This window comes from Phacochoerus africanus, chromosome 16 (assembly GCF_016906955.1).
Source record: "Phacochoerus africanus isolate WHEZ1 chromosome 16, ROS_Pafr_v1, whole genome shotgun sequence".
NCBI lineage: Eukaryota > Metazoa > Chordata > Mammalia > Artiodactyla > Suidae > Phacochoerus > Phacochoerus africanus.
Window position 1 is genome coordinate 28,481,985 of NC_062559.1, and position 24,197 is coordinate 28,506,181.

General features: G+C 41.2%; 1 protein-coding gene across 5 annotated transcripts in view; it reads left to right on the forward strand.

Annotated features, from left to right (window-relative positions):
- CTTNBP2 (cortactin binding protein 2) overlaps positions 1-24,197 on the forward strand; it is a 154,147-nt gene that overhangs the window by 95,438 nt on the left and 34,512 nt on the right. For all 5 annotated transcript variants that reach the window (XM_047763220.1, XM_047763219.1, XM_047763221.1 and 2 more), the window contains 4 exons: positions 8,128-8,245; positions 10,853-11,128; positions 13,844-13,939; positions 15,312-15,391. In XM_047763220.1, coding sequence (XP_047619176.1) covers positions 8,128-8,245; positions 10,853-11,128; positions 13,844-13,939; positions 15,312-15,391 — 570 coding nt within the window. The remainder of the gene's footprint in view (positions 1-8,127; positions 8,246-10,852; positions 11,129-13,843; positions 13,940-15,311; positions 15,392-24,197) is intronic.

Here is a 24,197-nt window from a genome sequence, read left to right on the forward strand (position 1 = left end):
TTGTACAAAAGAGCAAAATCAACTGTATCAGTTAAATTGATTGACTTAGCAGTTCAATTTAGGAGATCGGAAGTTAGGGAAATATCAGTGGCAGGGAGGGAGACTATAGGTGAAAGATGATGAGAGTGGTAGAAATAATAAGAGGGGTCACAGAAGAGAAATGCCCAAGTGAAGACAGATTAAATACAGGAAATGTGGGAGCTGAACAGAAGGATCATAGTGACGTTCTCAGAGAGAGGAAAGAAGAGGTGGTGTCGTTGTGATGAAGAAGATGGAATGTGGGTTTCGGCATGCTGAATTTAATGCTGGGATATGTTCGTCCAGATGGAGATATCTTGGAATAGCTAGAAATGTGCATTTGGGGCCGCTGGTTGGGTAACTTCCTGTTATTATGATCTAGAGCAGAAGCTGTTCATTTTGAACTTCGTTTTTTTTTTTAAACGAGTGAGAAAAAGGCATGATTCAGTCCAACGTGGAGGTTTTGCTTGCTAGTAGTAAGTAGTTTGCTTGTTTGCATTTTACCCTTCAAAAAAAAAAAAAAGCTGACAGAAATTTTGTGAACTTTATATATATATACTGATTTGAATGAAATGCAATGACATTTGACGTATAAGTGTTTGGGAGACAAAGATGGGAAGTAGGAAAATCTTAAATTTGGAAATGTGTGGTTAATCTAAAACAGTGAATCTCATTTGACAGTGGAAAGGTGCATCAAGGATCAAAAACATCTGAGTATAATGCGAGAGGTTACTGGTAGGAGTAAATTGTTCATACACTCATCCCGAAGGCAAAAAAAAAATCCAAACCCTGAGCATCTAGATTGTTCAGCTGTTGACCCTCTGGTGCTAGACAGAGAGAGGAGCCTGCACTCCAGGGTGAGTTCCCCAGCAGGAAGGGGGGCTCGTGTTACCACTCAGCTCCTTCATTGTCAACTCCTCATTAGTCCTGATGTTTTATGTAACTGAGGATGGTATCTTCATGGGTTCCCAGGCCCCTGGCCACAGGGATGCTCTGTCCTTGTTGAGTAAAGGGAAGAAGGACCTCTTTCTCACATATAATATGACTCTCCCTGTATTCCTGTATTTTTGAGAAGCATCAGATGAATTTTAAATGAGAGATTTTAGAAAGTGTGAGCATGACTGACAGCATCCACACCCTTCAAAGTAAAATAGTATATTATATATTGCCCCGGAGTAGATGCTTCATCTTCTAGGCCAATCTTTTCATTTTATGATTAGGACATTTAAACCCTCGAGGGATTCATGGAAGAAGTTAGGAACAAAGCCCAGATTGCCTGGTTCATTACTGTTCACATGATACCATGCTGCCTTCCTCCCTAGTCAAGGGTATTGGAAAATATTTTTGCAGCCTTGGCCTAATACAATGTTTATACCCTGGCCAAGATAGTTCCCCAGAGAGGTAATCCATTTACAACTAAGTTGCTAAGAGTAGTTTTATGAAAAAATAAATTAGAGATCTGAGTTAATCGTTGTTGGGTGAAGAGATTCTACTGACTCCAAGGGAAGCTTGGAAGATGTCTGTTTTTTTCTCTCTCCAGTAGCATATGTGTGTCTAATCTACAAAAGGTAATAGTATCATTGTTACCCAAGAGGACGACTTCAGTTTCTGTGTATTTTTCAATTAAAAATCCTGTGGGATTTCAGAGATTGAAGACACATAGATCATCTAGTCCAACCCTCTTGATTTGCAGATGAAAAACATTATGTTTTGGGAAACAGCATAACTAATTCCCCAGGGTCAATTCATAGAAGATCAGATTCCCTAATCAGTACTTTTCCCATTTGGTTCTTGGTATTTTTCCCAATGGTTAAGCAACTTATACAAATCACCATTTAGTATTTGGTAACAGGAGTAGCTCTCTCTAAAGCTGGCCTGTGATGACTCCGAAGCTGATCTCGTCACTGAGGATAAGCTTTTGTTTTCATCACTTAGAGTGAATAGATAGAAGAATTCCTTAGTGAAACTCTGTGTTCTGTCATGAGAACGTTAACATGTCAAGTTCCTGCAGCAGAAGCATATTAGGGAGAGTGTCTGGATTTGAGCAGCTGGTTGTTGACGCCCTCATACAAACAGATTCTTTATTTGGGGGACTGTTTGTGTTTTTGACGGCAGGAGTAGGTTATAACTCTAGCTCATGTATCGCCAAAGCCAGTGGCTTTCTGTCACTCATGCTCTTAGCCTTTCTAGGTTGTTGAACACGTTGACTCTAACGCACAGTCCTCCTCAGCTTTCAGAACACTGCCGCTTCCTTGCTTCTCTTCTGAATCTGATGACTAGGCTTTCTCTTTGTTTTTCCGGTCTTTCTCTCTTGTTTTTTTAATTCCAGACAACTTGCAATCTCCTTCCCAGCTGCTTTTTGGCTTTCACTGTGGCTTCTACAGTAACTAATACCAAACCCAGGTCTCCTCTGGCTTTTTATATGTCTTCCAGCCATTTATTTCCACCATCCTAGAGGCCATCACAGGCAGGCCCAATGTCCTCTGGTCAGGCATTGACCCTCTTGTCACCATTGTTAGGCCACTCGCGTTGTGTTACATTCTGGGCCGATGGATTCATTTTTAACGTTTAGTCAGCCAGGCATTTCCTCTTTTTGGATGGTCTGGATGAGGTGTGTGTCTTAAATGCAGAAGCCATATGGGGCCCCAAGGTCTAGGTCATGGCTGCAAAGAGAAAAAAATGATAGGAGTCCCTAAATTGCTTTGTCACACAGAGTGGGTACGTTCACAGATAACCTGGGAAGTGGACCAAGCCTTTGAGACTAGATGTTAATGATGATACATAGAAATCTGTTCTTTGGGGTCTTTTTGTGCTTTTGACTCTCTGTGATAATTTTTTCCCTTAATTTTTATAAAGTTATTTTCTGAAAAGCCAGACTGACTCTGCTGTGTGTAGACAAAGGGAAGACTGTTTTTTTTAAACACTCACTCTAGAATGTTCAGTGCAGAGTATTGCATCCTTGCAATTTAATTTGAACAGCAGTGACTCACTGACAGAATCCTAAAAGATGCTCACATAAACTCAACCAAGCGGAGTCATACTCTACCCCTCACCCAAGCCACGGACTTGCCAGTGTTTTCCACTGACGCCTTTCATGGATCTGGTTTGGACTCTTTTTTTCTCCTCTCACTCTACGCTTTCCCACTTGAATGATCTTATTGGTCCCCAGAATATAACCTATGGAGATTCCAAAAGTTTCTCTCTAGCACACCTAACCATGTCCTGAATCCATCCAGGAATGTCTTATCCAGGAAGCCCACAGATTACAGGTTATCTCCTTGATAGTCTGAGGAACAAACTTCCCAGTTCGCCCAACACAGTCCTGGTTTATGCCTCTCATCCCAGTGCAGTTGTTAACAGTGCCCCTTTTTACTCCTGTAAGTATCCCAGTTTGCACAACCACATCGAAGGCTGAATTCACTTTCATTTCCACGAGGATGTGTCCTTGGGCCCCGTGTTTGTGCTCTTACCCCATCCGCTACATCTCTTGGTCCTCCTCTCTTAAGCCATTAACATCACCTGACATTTGTGTTTATTGCTCCATCTTCCTAAAATAGTGATTCAAATGATTGCTACTCCTCAAGATTTTATTCCTTCACAAAGAAGTGTGTAAACAAAGGGAAGGGTACTTTTTTAAATGCCTGTTAAGAATGGCCCTTAGGGAGGCCTCATCCTGTGCTGTCTGGGCTTGTGCAGGCCCTGCCGATATCTCCTCATCCCCAGTCTCTCCAATGCCTTGAGAGGGGCCTTTCTAACAGGGGAAGTTGGTCTTGTAATTTACCTTTCATCTTTCCAAGTCTCTCACTTCCAGGATAAGTGCCTGACCTTTATCATGACAGATAAGTCCCTTCCAGCTCAAGCTTCAGTCTCCCCTCCACAGGCACATGTGTAGTCTATGCTCTAACCATGCATTTGGGCTGTGCACACAGGCTGTGCTCCCCTTCTCTCTCTGCCTTTGCATCTGCTGTTCCCATTACCTCAAATGGCCTCTTCTGTCCTGACCCCTCCCTGCCTGGAAAACATCTCAGCCTAAGGCTTCCAGGAGTTCATTGATCCCAGGGCTCCTCTCCACACTTCACTCAGAGAGCTTGTTCTTGACTGTGGTTATTTGCATGCCTCTCTCCCTTTCTACCTCCACCTAAGAAATATCCCTTTGCATCATCGTATATAGAGTGCTCAGCAGTCTCTGGCCACAAGGAAGTACTAAATATTTGCTGAATCAGTGAGTGAATGGGCTATTATTACAGCTCTTTCTTCACTGGTCTCCTGACTGTTGCCCTCTTTTTGAGTATGTCCTCCCAGGGCTCCAACTGGGTTTCAGAACTGAGCTGATCATGGCACTTGCCAGCCCGAACATATCCTCATGCCTGACAGAAAAGCATCCATGCTCCATGCATTCAGCCTTTCATGACAGACTCCAGCTAGCTGTGGCCACTCACCCCTGAATTCACCTGCTTACTTCTGTTATTTCCCATTGTGAGAGCCTCCGTGTCCCCTGCATGGCAGAAGAGGGGGCACATCCACATCCTCAAGTTGTTCCCATGCCCATTCCGGACCTTCCCTGCGCATGTGCACACTGCTTTCCCTCTCACTCCCTCTGCCCAGTGTTATCCCTCAGCCCCCCTGCCCTGGCTTTGATCTTGTCTGTGGCTCTTTGGAATGGGGTTTCTATTTAGTCTCCCTGGCACAGGTCCCTTGCCTCTCAGCTCTCCTTTAAAGGCCTGTGGCAGAGGTGGCTCACGGTCCCTCAACACCTCAGTGTATCCCTCAGAGTTCCACTGGACTCATCCAGAATAAAGACTACATCCTCCAGTCTCCACAGCAGATCACCGTGGCCACCCACCTGCATTCTGGGCAGTGGGTTGTGAGTAGGGGTGGAAGCTGAAGCCTAAGCCACTGCTTTTTAAAGTCTCTGCTCTAGCACATGTATCTGTGTTGTAGTTAATAGCACTTTGGCTTGAACTCATCCTTCTAACTGCTTGCTCTCCTTTGGTAGAACACCCTGCCCAGTTTAGGTCCCCTGAGAACCTGTTTCCAGGAGCAGCAGCTGGCATCACAGCATTTGTCCCCTTCACTCAAATCCCATCCAGAAAAGAGAAAGTTTGGAATCTGTTCTTTACCTTTCTCCCCTCCTCTTCCACTTAAGAAAACCTTGCTCATTACTTCAACAGCGCCCTTTCCTGTACACTTTTCCTCATGGCTCTTTGCTATACTTTGCATTTCTGCATAAGAAACAAGACCATTGCCTTATTTATCAGCTCTAAGGTGGCACCTTGCACAGAGGTGCTTAGTAACTCTTTGAGAAGTTAAGGATTGGTGAGCACTAAATACTTGTGCAGTGTTGGAACAGTGCCTGGGACTTAATATATGCTCAAACAGTTATTCGGAGCTGCTGTTGTTAGGTGTCAGTTGGGTAATTTTCCATTTCCTTTGCGTTCCGCATGGAGCCCAGCTTGGCACAGTAGAACTCGCTTCTGTGGCGTTCTTTGGATTTGAATTACTCTGCTGTCTTTCTGACATTATGTGCTTCATTATAGAGAAAGTCACTGCTCATATGATTACCTACTGACCCTGCCCAAGTGTAGTAAAAATTATATGCAGTCGACTTTATAGGTCAGACTTAGAAGACTCTTGCAGGTTTTGGTTGCATCTTTTATCATTTCTATTTGTAATTTGAAGTAACATCACCTAGAATTATGGCATCTGTTGACCTGCTGTAATTTCTAGCCACTTACCTGAATATTTGGGTTGTTTTTTAATTGGTGATAATTACATTGATTATAATAAAAGCTGTAGCTAATAAATATTGAGTGTATTTTACATGCCAAGAATATAAAAGCTTTTTACCATCTTTTCATTTAAGTCACCTAACAGCCCTATGAAATACAGGTATTTGAAACACAGATAAGGAAACTGAAGCAGAAAAATGTTGGATTTACCAAAAGTCATTGATAAAATCATCTACATTGGCAGGATTAGAAACTAGGTCTGTTTCGGCTCTTACCTGCTTTTGTTGCAAGTACTAACTTGTGTAATAAATGTATTATTTTTATCTCTTATCTGGAAATTCATGAAGTTTTGAACTCAGATTTCATTCTATTTAAAGCCGAGTTAATTTTGTTAACTATTTTACACATTTACTGATTTTTTTTTTTACAAATTAGTGATAACAATTTGGTAAGAACTGTATTTCTGCATTTGACTTGGCTTTCAGTTCATTTCTTAGCTTAACGATTTTTTTAAACTTCAACCCTAGACCCGTAAAAAAGCCAGACTTGGATTACAATTGTTAGAGGAGGTCCCTCTAACTGGAGCAGGGGAGATGAGAAACCTATGTCCAAGTCCGTCCCTTTACAGGCAGGCAAATTTTCTTTATTCAAAGGTCCTCTGGTTCAGCTTCTCCTTTTTACAGGTATCAAGGCTTAGTCTCCCATCCCTTCAGCATCCAAAAAGACGCCCTGTATTGGCTTTGCCCTCAAGCCAGCACTGGTTTCCTGTTCAAATTTCACTTCGTTGGTAGTTTCAGCTTACTCTTTGTTTTTCTTTCTGACTCTTGGGGATTTCCTGTATTTCCTTAGGAACTCATGATTGCATTTAAAGTATGTTTTGGGGGCAATGTGAAGCAACTGGAACTCAAGTATACTCCTGCTGGAAGTGGAAACTAGTATAGCCACTTTTGAAAGCTCTTTGCAGAATATTGATGCAGAACATGTGCATACCCTGTGACCTAGCAGACCAACTCTGTATGTGTACTCAACAGAAATGTATACAATATGTCCACCAGAGGACACATGCTAGAATGTCCATAGTAAAACCCAAATGTCTACCAGCAAGAGAATAGATACATAAATTGTAGTATGTTTGTATGATGGACTCCCACAGCGTAACTTTAAAAAAGGAGAAATTGAACTACAACTATTCTCGACATTTGGATGAACTTTGCAGACATTATATTGAATGAAAAAGAGCCAAATATGAAAGTGTACCTGTAGTATGACTCCATTTATATAAAATTCATAAATAGGGTAACCCAGTCTCTGATGTGAGAAATCATAATAGTAGCTACCTTTGGGGGCTAAGGAGGAAGGGCTGGTGATTGAGATGGAACATTAAGGAGGCTTCCAGAGTGCTCCTTGCACAAGGATGTTCACTTTGTGGTAATTCTTCAAGCTGCACACTTATTTGTATATTTGTCTATGTGGATATTATATGTCAAAAAATAGGCACATAAAGAAAAAGGCATGTCTTAGAAAACAGGAAAAAAGGTGTTCCACAGCAAGATTAGAGAAAGCTGTTCAGACTTTGTAGTTTGCTCTGTTGTCAAAAGCGGAAGTCAGCACAAAGCTTCTGTGAGTGTGCACTTGGCTGTGCACGTCCCATGATACATATCCTGATGTAATAGCCTGCCATGTAACTACTTGAAAATGTTTGCCCATACATTGTCTGTCTACCACTTTGAATTGAAACATTTTGGAAAATTAAGACCTTTCAATTCATAGGCTAGAGATATTTTTTGAATGGAGATTCTCTGGAGCACAGAAGAAAAAACTGAAAAAAAAAATGAGGGCACATAACTTCAATATCTATTGAGAATGTTTTTCTAAAACCTCAGCCAACATGGTGTTGACACATATTTTTCAAATAAAAAAAATAACACAGCGTAAGATCTCAACTATAAATGTGCTTACAAGGGCTCTGGGTCTGAACTTGCATGACCGGGAAAGCAGTGCATGGTCTACACGACAGCAAGGGGCTTGGGGTTATGGCAGGAGTCTTTTTGCTTTATATTTCCAAATTACCATAAAAGGGTACTGTCTGATGAAGTGTTTTTTCCCTAATTTCACTCTGCAAACTAAGTGATTAGGAAGCTAGTTTTCTCTCTTGAAACCTAAGAGGCTGTTCTGTGGAGCAGTGTTTTGATACTGTGAATCACATCTAAATGAAGTACTTTTTCCTTTTCCTTGGGAGACAGTGTTTAGATTAATCTGTGTCTTTGGGTTGCTAGAAGAGAAATTAGCTTTCTGGCTGAGAATTCATGATTTGCCCTTGGATTTTTTCCCTTGAGTTTATTCATTTGAACAGGAGGTAATGGAGCTCTTGTCTCCACAGAACTGCCTAGAAGTCTTGTGTGGTCATGGAGGGCTTGAGCCGGAAAGAAGAGATAAATACAACCGGACTGTGCACGACGTCGCCACTGATGACTGCAAGCATCTCCTGGAGAACCTGAGTGAGTGCCCTCTGCGGCCGTGTTGTTCATGTGGCATCCACACTGCTGGGGCCTCTGGGACTGTGGGGGACAGATTAATGCCGCTGCAGTTTTCTCATTCTCTTTTTAACCTTCTCTGAACCCTAGCTACTGCAAAGACAATTTGTTATAAATGGGGTCGTGATATTTTTCCATGTAGAATCGCTTTTTAAAGAATGAGTTTTATTGAAATAATGTGAGATCTTCCTTTGATTTGACTGACTTTGCTCAGTCAGCAAATATTTAAATAGCAATTGCTCTTTTCTTCTGGCTTAGATTGTCTTTCTAGACATGAGACCAGGGGGATATGAGAGATCATGGCCAAGTAGTTTGCTATTAGCTGATGGTGTGAAAGTAGGAAGGTCAGTTATCTCTCCATGTCTGGTTGCCTGACTGTCCAGAAAGATGATTAGTGATCTTTTGGGTCCCTTTCAGCTTCAAGAATATATGCATCTCAGCACATTTCTTGAGAGGGTCACTTGTGGGTTTCTGAGAATGAAGTACTAGACCAGATGAAACGTCATGACCTACCTCTGCTATCAGGATTTTCACTCAATCCAGCCAGCCAGCTATTTCAGTAGTTTGACTTCAGCTCACATTCTAACATTGAGACAGGCAAATGAACAAGAAGCATAAATAATTCATTATATGGAATGTGAGATGGTAATGTGTGCTATGGAAAAGCCTAAGAGGGATTGGGAGTGAGAGGGCGGGTTTCATTTTTTTTAAAATGATAAACAGGGTAGCCTCACTGGTAAGATATCTGAGTGAACATTTGGAGGCAAGGAAGGGATAACTGTGTAACTATATCAGGTAAGAACTCTCCAGGCAGAGCATCATGGACAGAGGCCCTAACAGGTAGCAGCATGTCTTTGTGTGTGCAGAACTGCAGGCAGAGTAGAATGGCTGGGTTAGAATGCGTGAGGGGAGAGAAGTAGGAAAACGGACCAGAGAAATTACAGGATGGGGACAGAGGCCTGATCTTATTGGAATTTGTAGGCCATTGTAGGGACTTAAGGCAGCCATTTCAGTGTTTGAGCTTAGGAGTGACAGGACCTGGGATACACTTTAATAGTATCTCTGGCTGCTTTGTCAAGAATAGACTAGGAAGTCACAGGCCATTACTGTGGTGTTCCAGGTGAGAGGGATAATGATGGCTCAGTCCAGATTTGAGGACAGTAGATGAGGATGTGTTGGTTATGGATATTGCTGAAGATTAAGCCAGCAGAACTGCCAGATGGGTTGGGTGTGAGCTATGCGAAAGAGAGGATTCATGGATAACTCCAAGGTTTTCTGCCTGAACAACAGGCAGGATGACATTGCCATCACCTGTCAAGGGGAAAGCTTTGGGTGAAGCAGATTTTTCTAACAAAGATCGAGAGTTAAGTTTTGAATGTATGAATTTGAGACGTCTGTTCAGGCATCGATGTAGGACGTGTCAAGTCAGCAAGAATTCTGGAAATAAGTATGAGCTTGACAGATAAATCTGAGCATCAGCAGTCTAGAGATGATACTTAAAGTCATAGGATTGGCTGTGGTCACAAAGGAAGTTAACATAGAAAAAAATAAGAGAAATAAGCTTTTCAAGACTCTATCATGAAGAAATCTGGAAAAAAGGGAGTGGCCAGCAAAGGAACAAGATTAAAGAGTGACCAGTGAGGTATGAGGAATTCCAGAAGGAATATATCAGAGAGCAGAGATACATCAGTTGTGTCAGAAGCTATTGATAAGTAATATGAAGACTGAAAATAAAATCTAATAACTGGTCAGTTGATGGAAGAAAGTTTAAGAAGTGAGTCATAAAAATGATACATTTTTAAACATTTTATTTTAATGCATAACAAGTCATTCTATCATCAGTTTTTAGGTGAAGGTCAGTTGGTGTCACAGAGATCATTTAAAAAGCTTCTACCACTCTGTTTATCATTCAAGTACTTTCCAGTACTTCTGTCACATAGTGTGTTCACAGGTAGTGTGTTAAACACATGGTTTGTTAAATTCCTTCCAAACATGTGTTCATTTACTCTTCACAACAACTCACTTGTACAGTCCTTACATTTTATAGAAGAAATTGAGGTATAGAAAGGTCGAGGCGATTTACCAAGTACACAGGGCTAGGAGAAGGCTGACCCTGAGGTCCACCCCAAGGTTTGTATGAGTCAAGCCATTGTCCTAAGCATACTGACCTAAGCAGCTGTAACCAGCTTTCTTCATGATGATTTCAGTGAAGGTGAGGAGAAAGGGTAAAATACTGAGTTCACAGTCAAGAGAGGGCTCCAGTTTCCTCAGATATTTTTTTGAGATAATTTGAGAATCTTGCTGAAGGGAAAGCATCAATGAAGTAGAACCTGCCAAAGAGACAAGGAAAGATAAAACAGTTCATGCAACATGGTTCCAAAGAAACTGTGAAGAGATTGGGAGACCAAAGTTTACTCCAGTAGAAGAATATTTAATTGATGATATTTAAAGAAATAGGATAGTTGCCCTTGGCTTTATTTTTAAAATGTTTATATCATTTATGTAAGATTTTTGCTGGTTTTTTTTTTCTGTCAGGATTTTTTTAATCTAATTCTTTTATTCTTCCAACAGATGCTCTTAAAATACCCTTAAGGATTTCAGTGGGTGAGATTCAACCAAGCAACTATGGTTCTGATGACTTTGAATGTGAAAACACAATATGCGCTTTAAATATTCGCAAACAGACAACATGGGATGATTTTTCAAAAGCAGTGAGTCAAGCTCTGACAAATCATTTCCAAGCAATATCTTCTGATGGATGGTGGAGTCTGGAAGACGTGACGTTTCATAGCACCACTGACTCCAGCATTGGCCTCGGTGCAAGCAGTGTGCAATCCATCACGTTAGGTATCAGCAGGGAAGGGAAAGTTAAATTTCTGGGCTTATTTATGTTTATGGGCTCCATAACCTGATACTTAGATCGTTGATTAAATACATTCAAAGCTCACTTACGGCGGCTGCTGGTGCTGACCAACTGGAATATTCGTTATGCAGCCATTACATAATGTTGCCTGTTAGTATAAAAATGCTTTTATGCCTCAAATAATACCCCGAGAGTAAAGAACATGAAAGCCCTTGATGAGGCCTTGTGATTGCACTTGCTGTTTTGATAAATGCAAGAAACTAACCACATTGCAGCTGCTTGCTAATGCACAAGCCCTGAACACAGCTCCAAGTTTGTACTTGGGCTGTGCCAGAGATGTGGTAGTGCATTAACATCTCGCTTTTGGGAGTTCCGGCTGTGGTGCAGCAGGTTAAGGATCTGGTGTTGTCTCTACAGTGGTGCGGGCCTCAGCCTGGTGCGGTGGGTTAAGGATTCAGTGTTGCCTCAGCTGCGGCGTAGGTCACAGCTGCAGCTCAACTGGATTCCTTGCTGGGGAACTTCCTTGTGCTGTGAGTGAGGCCGAAAAAGAAGAAGAAAAAAAATCTTACCTTTGGATGGGAATCCTAATGAAGTCTAGAGTTAAAAGAAGCACTTAAATGAAGACAGAGAATTGCTTTCTGATGGACATACAAGTGTGCTTTAAGTATTAGCTGTCCCTGGCTAGTTTCTCTCCTCTTGAACTAAGAGAACTGACGTCTATGGGGAGTCTCCTGTGATGTCAGAACGAAGCTGGGAGCTTTCTTTGGATACAGAGCTCAGTGAGTCCTTACAGCAGACTCCTTTTACAGATAACTGGTGACAAAATGACTTGCCTGAGGTCACACAGCTCAGGAGAAAAGTGGTCAGCATCCCAATCCCAGTCTGTTAGGAAGGTCTGTGTATTTTCAACAGCACCGTGTTGCAAAAGAACGGTCAAGATTGAAGGAAGGGCAGGTGTCTTAATCTGTTCATGCATAAGTGCTAAATACTTCCATAACACATATTACCACTAATTTTAAAAGCAAATTATTCAAGGCAATTTTATGGGTTGTGGTCATGATCTTAAAAGAATTGTAATTATTATGGAAGCATTATTATAGAATTAAATAAGTACATTAAGAAAATAAGTCTTAAATGATTCTCAGGAACATGTCTGCCCACAAAATGCAGTGTTAATTAAGATGTGCTTCGGCCTAGGGGACTGATAGTCAGCACAGCCCTGTTTTGAAGGAGGTGGGCTTCCCCCATCAGCCCTCATCCAGCTAATCTGAAAACTGGTGAAGGCAAATGGGATCCACCACCATCAGATCGGTTTACTTCTGTGAGCAGTGGGAGGTAAGGCCTGACGGTTCCAGGTGTTCATTCAGAGAGTCCCAGAAGCATGAGGCAGCCAAGGAATATTTCAGATCTAAAAATCATTGAGTTTTGTGGGTAAAGGCTTTAGTTTAGGACCTGGGCTGTGGCCACTTGATGACTGGTAATGACAGGCATACCTCAGGGACATGGCGGGTTCCGTTCCAGACCCCCTCAGTCAGGGGAATATCCCAGGAAAGCAAATCATGTGAATTTTTTGGCCTCTCAGTGCATATAAAAGTTACTTACAATATAATACCGTCTATTAAAAGTGTACAGGAGCATTTTATCTAAAAAAATATGCATATGCATACTTATATTAAAAAAAGCTTTTTGCTAAAAAATAAAATGCTAGCCGTTACCTGAGACTTCAGCAAGTGTAATCTTCTTAAAATAGTAACATCAAACATGACTGATCACAGATCACCATACAAATACAATGATACAATGTTTGAAATATTGTAAGAACTACCAAAATGTGACTCAGATGCAAAGTGAGCAAATACCATTGGAAAAATGGTGTTGATCAACTTGCTTGAGGTAGGGTCAAGAACCTTCAATTTATAAATAAGACAGTTGTCTGTGATTTGCAATAAATCAAAGCACGATAGAGGAGGTACACTTACATAGCATTGTTGTTATTTATGTATGAGTAACTTTATTGATGCCCTTGGTTCCTTGAATCCACTCTAGGTTAACAGATGAGCAGTGAGTTACAGGTGGGGTATGCACGTGCATAGGGGGCATGCTGAAAATAAGTATTTAAGGAGAAGAGGTGGGAACAAGTACTTATTACTAACCCCTCCCTAGAGTGGACACTCATGAATTGGACTGTGTTTTTAGCAAGAGTGAGCAGAGGGCCCAGACTGTGAAAAGGTTTGCTTTACTCTGAGCCCCTGAAGTTACCTAGTTCTACTGGAATCCAAAAATTTGTTGGAAAGGGAAGCGGGGGCCAGATCACAAAGGACCTGTTTTCTCATGCAGAGTGCTTGGGCTTTGTGAAGCAGGCACCAGAAGAACCGTGAAAAGTTGTGATCTGCTTCATTCTTAAAAACTTCACCCTGTACATATTTGGTTGTATTGTCACTCTCCAGGTTTCTTCCGCTCCCCGTTAAGCACAGCTTTGGAGAAGGCTGTAGTTGGAAGGCCTCCTCTTGACCATCCACAAAGATTGCACTAGGCAGCTCACCGCATGTGGGGCCTGTTCCATAGTCTGCCTGTGTCTCTGACAGTCTGAGCTCTGGACTCCTGAGGGGTCTCCCACAGGAGCTTGTGCCTTGACCCTTACAAGAAGAATTACTTGAAAGCTTCTCTTGACACTTCATTCTATTTTTTTTTTGAACTAGGAAATGTGCCGTGGTCAGCAGGTCAGAGCTTCACCCAGTCCCCATGGGACTTTCTGAGAACAAATAAAGCAGAGCAGATCACCGTGCTTTTGTCAGGTAAGGGTCTTCTAGACTCAGGCGATACCGAGAGTTCGCGTCATGCGTGTTCCACAGCATCGGCTCTGAATTTGCGAGATTTTGTCCTGTGTCCTCGGACCACACCTGTGTGACTCCCACTGCTGGAGGGAGTTGATGGTTTTTGCAGTGTTTGATTGAGGAAAGATCAAAAGCCGTGTGTTTGACACCCACCATGAGTCTATCCTGATTATTGATCACTGCGATTTGGATTGCCTTCCTCATTAGGAACAAATTGATGTGCTGATGAGAGAATGACAGACACCGTCTTAAGAGAAATGTCTTTTATCGTGTCGAGTCCATTGTCTGACCAATGTGACTGTTGTACAAGCTGACCTTCAGGGGGCCTTAACTCTGTGCTAGGTCCTCTTGCCTACAGCGCATTACAAGTATAAATTCTTATAAACCTTACAACAGCCCACTTAAGATATGTATTTCTGTTTCTCCTTATTTTATATACGAGGAAATTGGGGCTCAGAGAGATTGATTTTCTTGTCTAAGCACGTACAGCTAGTGAATAATGTAGCAGTTCTCAATTTCTCAGCCTTTAACTCAGAAAGGCTGGTGATTGCATCAAGTATTTCCCAGATTTGGGGATGGAAGCTCAGTTTCAGGAGTTTCCTTCATGGCTCAGCTGTTAACGAACCTGACTAGGATCCATGAGGATGTGGGTTCAGTCCCTGGCTTCTCTCAGTGGGTTAAGGATTTGACGTTGCTGTGAACTATGCAGATGCAGCTCAGATCCCAAGTGTCTGTGGCTATGGTGTAGGCCAGCAGCAGTAGAATTTTTATTGTTTGTTCTTTAGGTTAAAAAAAAAAAAAGTGAGGCTATTCCAGATAATTCTTTCAGGCTCACACACCATATTGAGAGAATGGCACAGAACACTAAAGAGGGGCGGGGGCTGGGGACAGAGTTTAGGAATGGGCCTGGACATGAATGCTGGCTAATGCTAGAATTTGCTGAGGGTTGAGATTATCTCCAATAACATTTGCTTACAACTAAGGAAATATTGAATCCAGCAGTCAGAACAAATACCAGCTTACAGGGTTGGAGCCTGGATCTGAGGGCCCTGTTGTGATTGACAGGAGATGGGTGAGCTCCCCGGAGGAAGGAAGGGGCAGTTGGGGAGTTCTTGGGAGGCCAGCAGCAGGGACTTGTTTCTCATCCAGTACACAGTGTTCCAGTGTTTTCAGGATGGTAAAAACAGACTGGTGCCTCTTGGCCAAATGTCGGGCTCTGCCTACAGAGGTGTGAAAACAGACTGTAACTTTTGTGATAGGCTCTGTTTGTCTTGATCATGTGTATTTAACAAGGAAGAGCCACTTTGTCCTTCTCTGTGTTCCCTTCTCATAGGTCCTCAAGAAGGCTGCCTCAGTAGTGTGACCTATGCATCCATGATCCCTCTTCAGATGCTGCAGAACTACCTCAGGCTGGTAGGTGGGATGGTCGCTGCCAAGGGGAGTCTTACACTCCCGCCCTGGCACTGCATTCTTTGGTTGCCCATTTTTATGTTGAGAACATTGTGGACCCCTAATCCCCTTTTCCTCTGACCTCATGACCTTCCCTAACAGACTCCTCCCTGGAAAACTGCTCTTTCCTTTATTCTGGATTCCTGTCACAGTCATGGGGTGGCCTTTGCCTGGACCCAGGGACATCTGTGACTGCAAAGTGTTCTTTTGGCAGGAAGCGGTTGTCTTCTCCTAACAAGGACTTAACGTCAGATAACCGATCATCAGTATGGAAGAGCATGACAGTAGATATCAAGGTGCCTGGCTGTGAACTTGTATAATTTAAAATTGAGTAAATATGCCAGCATTACTTAGCATATCGCTTCGTCCACTTCAACAGACACAATGCTAGCTTAACCAGAATGGAAGTTTATTTTTGTCAGATGCAGAAGTCCCAGCAAATGAGAGAGGCTTGGGGAGGAGGAAGGGACAGGGTGAGCACCTTCACTCTGGTGCTACCATCCCCCGGGGTGCTGGGGGGAGGGTGGGCCCAGAAAGTCAGCACTCCTGCTGCCAGGTTCCAGCCTGAGGGAGGAGAGCCTGGAGGGCAAGCCCCTTCCTTTCAGAGGATCTACACACCCATTTCTGCCCACATCCCATAGACCAGAATTTAGACTCATGTCCACGCCTAGCTGGGCAACCATGCACTCAGCTAAAACTACGGATTTCTATTTTTAAAAAGAAGAAGGAGAATATGATTATCAAGGGAGAGTAGAAAATTCTAGATGCAAAATGGATTCATTTAATGGTTTGCATTTGTCTAGGACTTATTCCCTGCCAGGAAGTATGGGGTACATAACACCACCCATTTATTTAGTACATGAGGCACCCGAAGCAGAGAGGTAAGACAACACGCTCAGGCCACAGAGCCAGTGAGCAGTAAAGCCAGGATCGTGCAAGTCTCTGACACATGTGTGTCTCTGTGTGTGATATGTGTCTAAAACTAATTTTGAAGGTGTAAACCATTAAGTAAACAATCATTTTGCCTTGATTTGGAAAGCATTTGGAAAAAAGGATGGGTTTGATTCTGACCTTTTGCAAAAGTTGTTCCCATCAACTGTGAATTGATGTCTTTGTTCCTGATGTAAAGAAGTTTTCAAAATCATTCCATTGATTTCGCTAAACTCACTGTTGGGATTGACCTTTGTAAAAGCAGCCACAGTAGCACAAAAACATTTAAAGGCTTTATGGTTTAGGAAAGATGGTGCCTTCTAAATCAGATACTTTCTCTGTCTCTCTTGTCATATCCTCCTCTATCCATGAAGCATTAGAGTAAGCTGGAGGTTGCTTAGAAATGGGAGGGAGAGCTGTCTTATTCCTTTGCTTCAGTGAAGGTTGATAGTGTATGACCAACTGGTTTTTAGGAATGTGAGCCTGGGCTCTCAGTTTTCACTTAACCTGTTTAGATGATAAATGGACTAGAAAGGTGGTGCAGCTGATTATAACTGCAGATTAGCCTTGATTGAGTAGGTCTGTCAAATAAAATGTCTGCCAGTCACATTACATATAGAATAGTCCAAGTGCATTTATGTGTGTGCCCCCTAAGGCAGAGGACAGAGTTAACTCCCGATGACCAATGAATCGGAGGCTAAATTAACACAGCTGTTAGTTCTGTTCTCAGTGTAATGAGTATACACAAAGTACTTTTTTAAATCCAGCAATTAACCCTTGGGTGAAGATAATAAAAACTTAGCACTTAATCATTATTAGCAAATCATTTAAAAATGTAAAGTGACTCAGGCAATAATAGCACATAATCGTGACGGTTTCTTCTTCCATACCAGATTATATACCCCTTATGGACCTTGACCACATGTTATGCATTTTTTATGTCCTGTTCAGTTATTTAATTTAGCTGTTTGACAACTGTTTATTGAAAGTCTCCTAAATGCAGGCATTGTTTAGAAACTTAGGATATAGCTCATGGACCTTACGTTCTAGTGGGGGAAGATCGATAAAAAACCAAATGAATAATGTCGTCTGTAATATGTTAGCCAGTACTAATTATAAGTATAAAGAGAAATAAAGCAGATAAGGAGGTAAGGAGCTAAAGGAAGGGGTGGCAGAAAGAGCCTTTGAATGGGGTTAAGAAAGACCTATCTATAGTGACACGTAAACAAACAATTAGATGAAGTGAAGCCTTTGGAGGGTGTTTAAAGCAGGGGGGAATAGCCACACAAGTGTCGAGACTGGTAATGATGTCTGAGAGATGATCGGAAGCCAGATCTTGCAGGACCAAGACTGAGGCTTTGAATTTTATACCAGTTGTGGTAGGAAATCACTGCTAAGAGGAATTGCACCCGATGCCACAGTAATTATAGGCACACTGATGTATCTGAATTGTTGAAAATCTGTACAATTGATATGCCAACCTTGTAATATACCTCATTTTATTGCACTTCCCTTTACCACACTTTGTAGATACTCTTTTTTTTTTTTTCATTTTAAACAAATTGAAGATTTGTTAGCAATCCTATGTAGGGTAAGTCTGTTGGTGCCATTTCTCCACTAGCATTTGCTGATGTTACATCTCTGTTTTATATTTTGGTAGTTCTTCCAATATTTTAAACCTTTTATTATTATCATTATTATTATTATTTTAAATAATGATTTCTATTTTTTCCATTATAGCTGGTTTACACTGTTCTTTCAATTTTCTACTGTACAGCAAGGTGACCCAGTCACACATACATGTATACATTCGATTCTCTCCCATTATCATTCTCCATCATAAGTGACTAGATACAGTTCCCAGTGCTATACAGCAGGATCTCATTTCTTATAAATTGCAAAGGCAATAGTTGGCATCTATTAACCCCAAATCCCCAGTCCATCCCACTCCCTCCTCCTCCCCCTTGGCAACCACAAGTCTGTTCTCTATGACCATGATTTTCTTTTCTGCAGAAAGGTTCATTTGTGCTGTATATTAGATTCCAGATATGTGCTATCATATGGTATTTATCTTTCTCTTTCTGACTTACTTCACTTAGTATGAGAATCTCTAGTTCCACCCAGGTTGCTGCAAATGGCACTATTTCATTTTTTTATGGCTGAGTAGTAGTCCATTGTGTGTATATACCACATCTTCCTGATTCATTCATCTGTCAGCAGACATTTAGGTTGTTTCTATGTCTTGGCTATTGTGAATAGTGCTGCAATGAACATATGGGTGCATGTGTCTTTTTCAAGGAAACTTTTGTCTGGATATATGCCCAAGAGCGGGATTGCTGGGTCATATGGTAGTTCTATATATGGTTTTCTAAGGTACCTCCATACTGTTTTCCAGAGTGGTTGTACCAATTATATTTGCCAAGGTGACTGGTGATTTTTGATGTTACTACTATCACTTACTGAGGCTTAGATGACGGTTAGCATTTTTTAGTAATAAAATATTTTTAAATTAAGATATGCACTTTTTAAAACAATGTTATCGCACACTTAATAGGCCACAGTGTAGTGTAAATATAAGCATAATGTTTGTATGCACTGAAAACCAAATAGTGGCTCACTTTGTTACAGTGGTCTGGAACCAGACCCCCCACAACATCTCTGAGATATGCCTGTGTATGTCAGGCTCTGTTCTAAGTAAATAGACTGTCTCATTTAATCATTCTATGAGGTAGCGACATATACCAATTATTCCCATTTTACAGGTGAATAAACCAAGACTCAAAGCAATTTGTGCAAGATCCTCAGCAAGAAACTGGTAGAATCTAAAGAATTGAACCTAGACTGTCTTCCATTCTCATGCATGTTATCAGAGTTTATGCTAGTTTTAACCTATTGGTTAAGAAAGAATTGCAGCCATTAGTTTGTACTGTGTATAAATGTGCTATATAAAATGCATGTATTAAATCCTTTATGCAGAAAACCAGAGTGAAAGCTTTAAATCAGGCTTTTTTTTTTTTTTTGTCTTTTTGCTATTTCTTTGGGCCGTTCCCTTGGCATATGGAGGTTCCCAGGCTAGGGGTCGAATCGGAGCTGTAGCCACCGGCCTACGCCAGAGCCACAGCAACGCAGGATCCGAGCCGCGTCTGTAACCTACACCACAGCTCACGGCAACGCCGGATCGTTAACCCACTGAGCAAGGGCAGGGACCGAACCCCGCAACCTCATGGTTCCTAGTCGGATTCGTTAACCACTGCGCCACGACGGGAACTCCTAAATCAGGCTTTTTATTTATTTTTTTTTTCAAATGTTGTTCATTTAAGTATTTTCTTTAAATAGTTAAATAGATAGTTTCCTTAAACAAAGATGGGATTTTAAGGCTCCATCTTTGAGTTAATAAAGAGACATTTTAACTTAATTGAATTTGTTTTGTTTTGTTTTGCATTTTTTGAGGCTTTATCATTTTTATTAAAATATAGTTGATTTACAGTGTTGTGCCAATTTCTACTGTATAGCAGAGTGACCCAGTCATGTCATGTAAACTACACACACACACACACACACACACACACACGCATACATTATTTTCTTTAATATCGTCTTCCATCGTGGTCTATCCCGGGAGATTGGATATAATTCACTGTGATATACACTAGGACCTCATTGCTTATCCATTCTAAATGTAATAGTTTGCATCTACTAATCCCAAAATAGCAGTCGATCCCACTCACATCCCCCTCCCTCTTGTCAACCACAAGTCTGTTCTCCATGTCTGTGAGACCATTTCTGTTGTGTAGATTGGTTCATTTGTTCCATATTTTAGATTCCACATATAACTTATACCATATGGTATTTGTCCTTCTCTTTCTGACTTACTTCACATAGGATGAAAATCTCTAGTTGCATCTGTGTTGCTGCAAATGGCATTATTTCATTCTTTTTTATGGTTGAGTAGTAGTCCATTGTATACATTTAACATATCTTATTATCCATTCCTCTGTCACAGGACATTTAGGTTGTTTCCATGTCTTGGCTATTGTAAACAGTGCTGCTGTCAACATAGGGATGCATGTATCTTTTTGAATTATAATTTTGTCAGGATATGTATCCAGGAATGGGCTTGCAGAATCATATGGTAATTCTGATTTTAGTTTTCTAGGAAACTTCAATACTATTTTCCATAGTGATTGTACCAGTTTACATTCCCACCGATAGTATAAGAAGGTTCCCTCTCCTCCCCACATTGTCCAGCATTTGTTTTTTGTAGACTTATTAATGATGGCCGTTCGGACCAGTGTGAGGTGGCACCTCATTTTAGTTTTGATTTGCATTTCTCTAATAGTGACGTTGAGCATCTTTTCATGTGCCTACTGGCCATCTCTATGTCTTTATTGGAGAAATGTCTATTAAAGTCTTCTTCCTATGTTTTAGTTGGGCTGTTTAGTTTTTTGTTACTGAGTTTTATGAGTTATTTGTATATTTTTGAGATTAAGCCTTTGTTGAACCACCCTCGTGAACTTGGAATGAATCCCACTTGGTTGTGGCGCATGGTCTTTGTTATATGTTGTTGGATTCAGTTGACTATCATTGTACTCCCATCAATTTCTCCTTTTATGTCTCTTAGTATTTACTGTACGTATTTGGGTGCTCCTATATTAGGGGTATGTATGTTGACAAGTATGATATTCTCTTCTTGAATTGATCCTTTTATCATTAAATAATGTTCTTTGTCTTTCTTTATGGCCTTTGTTTTAAGGTCTATTTTGTCTGATATGTGTATTATGACTCCTGCTTTCTTATTTTTATTTACATGAAATATCTTTTCTATCCTCTGATTTTCGATCTATGTGTGTCTTTTGTCCTAAGGTGGTCTTTTGTAGTCAGCATATTGTAGGCTGTTTTTTATCCAGTCTGCCTTTCTGTGTCTTTTGATTGGAGCTTAGCTTTGACATTTAAGGTAACTATTGATAAGTATGTATTTATTGCCATTCTAAACCTGGTTTTCCTATTGATTGTGTGTTTCTCCTTTGTTCCTTTCTTTTTCTTTTTGTGGTTTGATGATTTCCTTTTATTCATTTTTCTTTTCCTGTTATGGCCACGCCTGTGGCATATGAAAGTTCCCAGGCTAGGGGTTGAATCAGAGCTGCAGCTGCAGGCCTGTGCCACAGCCACAGCAACTCTAGATCCAAACCACTTCTGCGACCTCTGCCATAGCTGGTGGCAATGCCGTATCCTCAACCCACTCAGCAAGGCCAGGGATTGAACTGTCATCCTCATGGAGTCTAGTCAGGTTCTTAACCAACTGAGCCACAGTAGGAACTCCTCCTTTAATTTTATGCATGTGTCCTTTTTGGTTTTTGTGAATCTATTGTTTTTGGTTTGTTGTTATCCTGTTTTTCAGGTATAAATCTGAAATCTACCTTCCTAAATCTACCTCTTTAGACTGATAATCATATATATAGGCTTAAACACATTTTCTTATTTTCCTTCCCCACATTTTATGATTCTGATGTCCTTTTTATACATCTTTATGTTTATCCTTTTGCTGTTTCTTGTGTTATCATTGCTTTCACAAATAGTGGCATTTTTTGTTTGTTTGTTTTTTAATCTGTATACTGGCTTGTTTAAATGATTACTTTCCAATTGTGATTTCCTCCATTGTATATCTTCTTCTTTCCTTTGGAAACCTTTCAGTAATTCTTTTAGGATGGGTTTAGTATTGTATTCTTTTAGTTTTTGCTTGTCTAAGAAGTTATTTATTTCTCCTTCTATTTTATTTTTTTCTCCTTCTATTTTAAATGATAATTCTGCTGAGTAGCATATTCTAGGTTACGAAATTTTCCCTTTCAGACCTTTGAATATATCTTGCCACTCTCTTCTAGCCTGTAGCATTTCTGTGGCAAAATCGGCTGATAGCCTTATAGGGGTTCCCTTGTCATTTGTCTCTTTTTCTTTTGCTGCCTTTATAATCCTCTCATTTAACTTTTACCATTTTTATTTATAATATGTCTTGGTTGATAAGGTCTCTTTGGGTTAATCTTATTTGAGACCCTCTGTGCTTCCTATATCTGGATATCTGTTTCCTTCTTTAGATTTGAGAAATTTTCAGCCATAATTTCTTCAAATACATTTTCAATTCTCTTTTTGCTTTCTTTTCCTTCTTGAATACCTATTATATAGAGATTGGCCCCCTTTATATTATCCTATAGATGTCTTATATGCTTGCTTGCTTTTTTTTTTTTTTTCATTTGGCTTTCTGTCTGCTTTAATGTTTGGGTGATTTCCATTATTCTATCTTCTAAGTCATTTATTCGTTCCTCTGCATTATTCATTCTGTCTGTAGCTCAGCTTTCCTCTCGACAAGTGGAAATTTGTCTTGGCTCCTCCTTATAGTTTCTAGTTCCTTTTTACAGTATTCTGCTTTACTGTCAATAGCCATTCTTGTTCAGTATTTTCATTACCTCCTTTTTGAACTGAGTGTCTGTTAGATTAAAGAGGTCTGTTTCACTGTTTGCTCCTTTAGGAGAATTCTCCTGTTCTTTTAACTGGAAATGGTTCCTGTGCTTCTTTATTTTGCTTATATTTTTCTTATTTTGTGGGTTTAGGGGAAACAATTACCTATTTTAGTCTTAGAGGGCTTTTTACATACAGATAGGTCCCTGCATAGCTTGTGCGGATATACTATTTTTTTGGCTGAGGACTGCTTTTGGTTTGGATGTTTGCTGTCCTTTTCTTCAGTGTATGTAGGCCATTATCCCCCTGATAGGGGCTCTGCAGGTGCATAGCCTGCATGTGCTTCCAGGGAGGTTGGAGCAGTGGGCACCTGGTTGCCTGGCCCTTGGCAGTAGTGGCAACTACTGGGGAGGTGAGGATGGTGCCCAGTCACTGCCACCTCAGCAGTGGCAATGGAAGACCGCATGTTTCCAGGGAAGTGAGGGTGACAGTTGGCACCCAGTTGCACGGCCCTCTGAATCAGTGTCAGTCCCTGGGGTGGTAGGGGCAGCAGGCAGTGGTGGGCCATGCCTACTTCTGGAGCCTGAGGTGACTTGAGCAGCTTGCACCTGCCCCTGTAGCCCTGCATGCACAGTGAAAGAAGTTCCTTTGGCAGTCCCCCCCACCTTCTTTTGCATTCCCCACCATGGTGCCTTGCTTCTCTGGCAGGCCCAGGCCTCCTCCCGCACTCCCTTGGCTATGGCACACCTCTCCTTAGCCCCCATCAGGCTGTTTCTATGTAGCCACCTCTAGCCCTCTCCCTGGGACTGACCTCCAAAGCCTAAGGCTCAGGCTGGGGCACACCAGGCGGTGATACTGATTGTGCAGCTCTCTCTGCTTTGCCCTCCTCAGACTGGCTCTTGCGCTTTTCTCCAAGCCTTCAAGGATCTTCCTCCATGCCAGCTGATCTCCCCACCAGTCAGGGGGCCTCCCAGTGTACAGATTACTTTCTTCTATCACAGCTCCTTCCCAGGAGTGCTGGTCCCATCCTGATTCTCTTTTCTCTCTCCTGCTCTCTGTTTTTCCCCTTTCCGTCCTACACAGTTAGGTGGAGGTTTTCTTGCCCTTTTTTAAGTCTGAGGTCTTCTGACAGTGTTCAGTAGACGTTTTGTGAGAATATTCTACATGTAGATTTTTTTTTCTTTGATGTGTTTGTGGAAGACGGTGACCTCATTGTCCTACTGCTTGGCCATCTCGATTTTAGCCTTAACTTCATTGAGTTTGATAATAATTTACATAATAGTTGAACTTTGTCCTTAACTCAGACATTTTTCTTAGCTAGTGTGCAGCTTGTATTAGCTTATTCATAACCCTGTATTTTAGTAATTCAGTGACTATGAGTACTTATTAT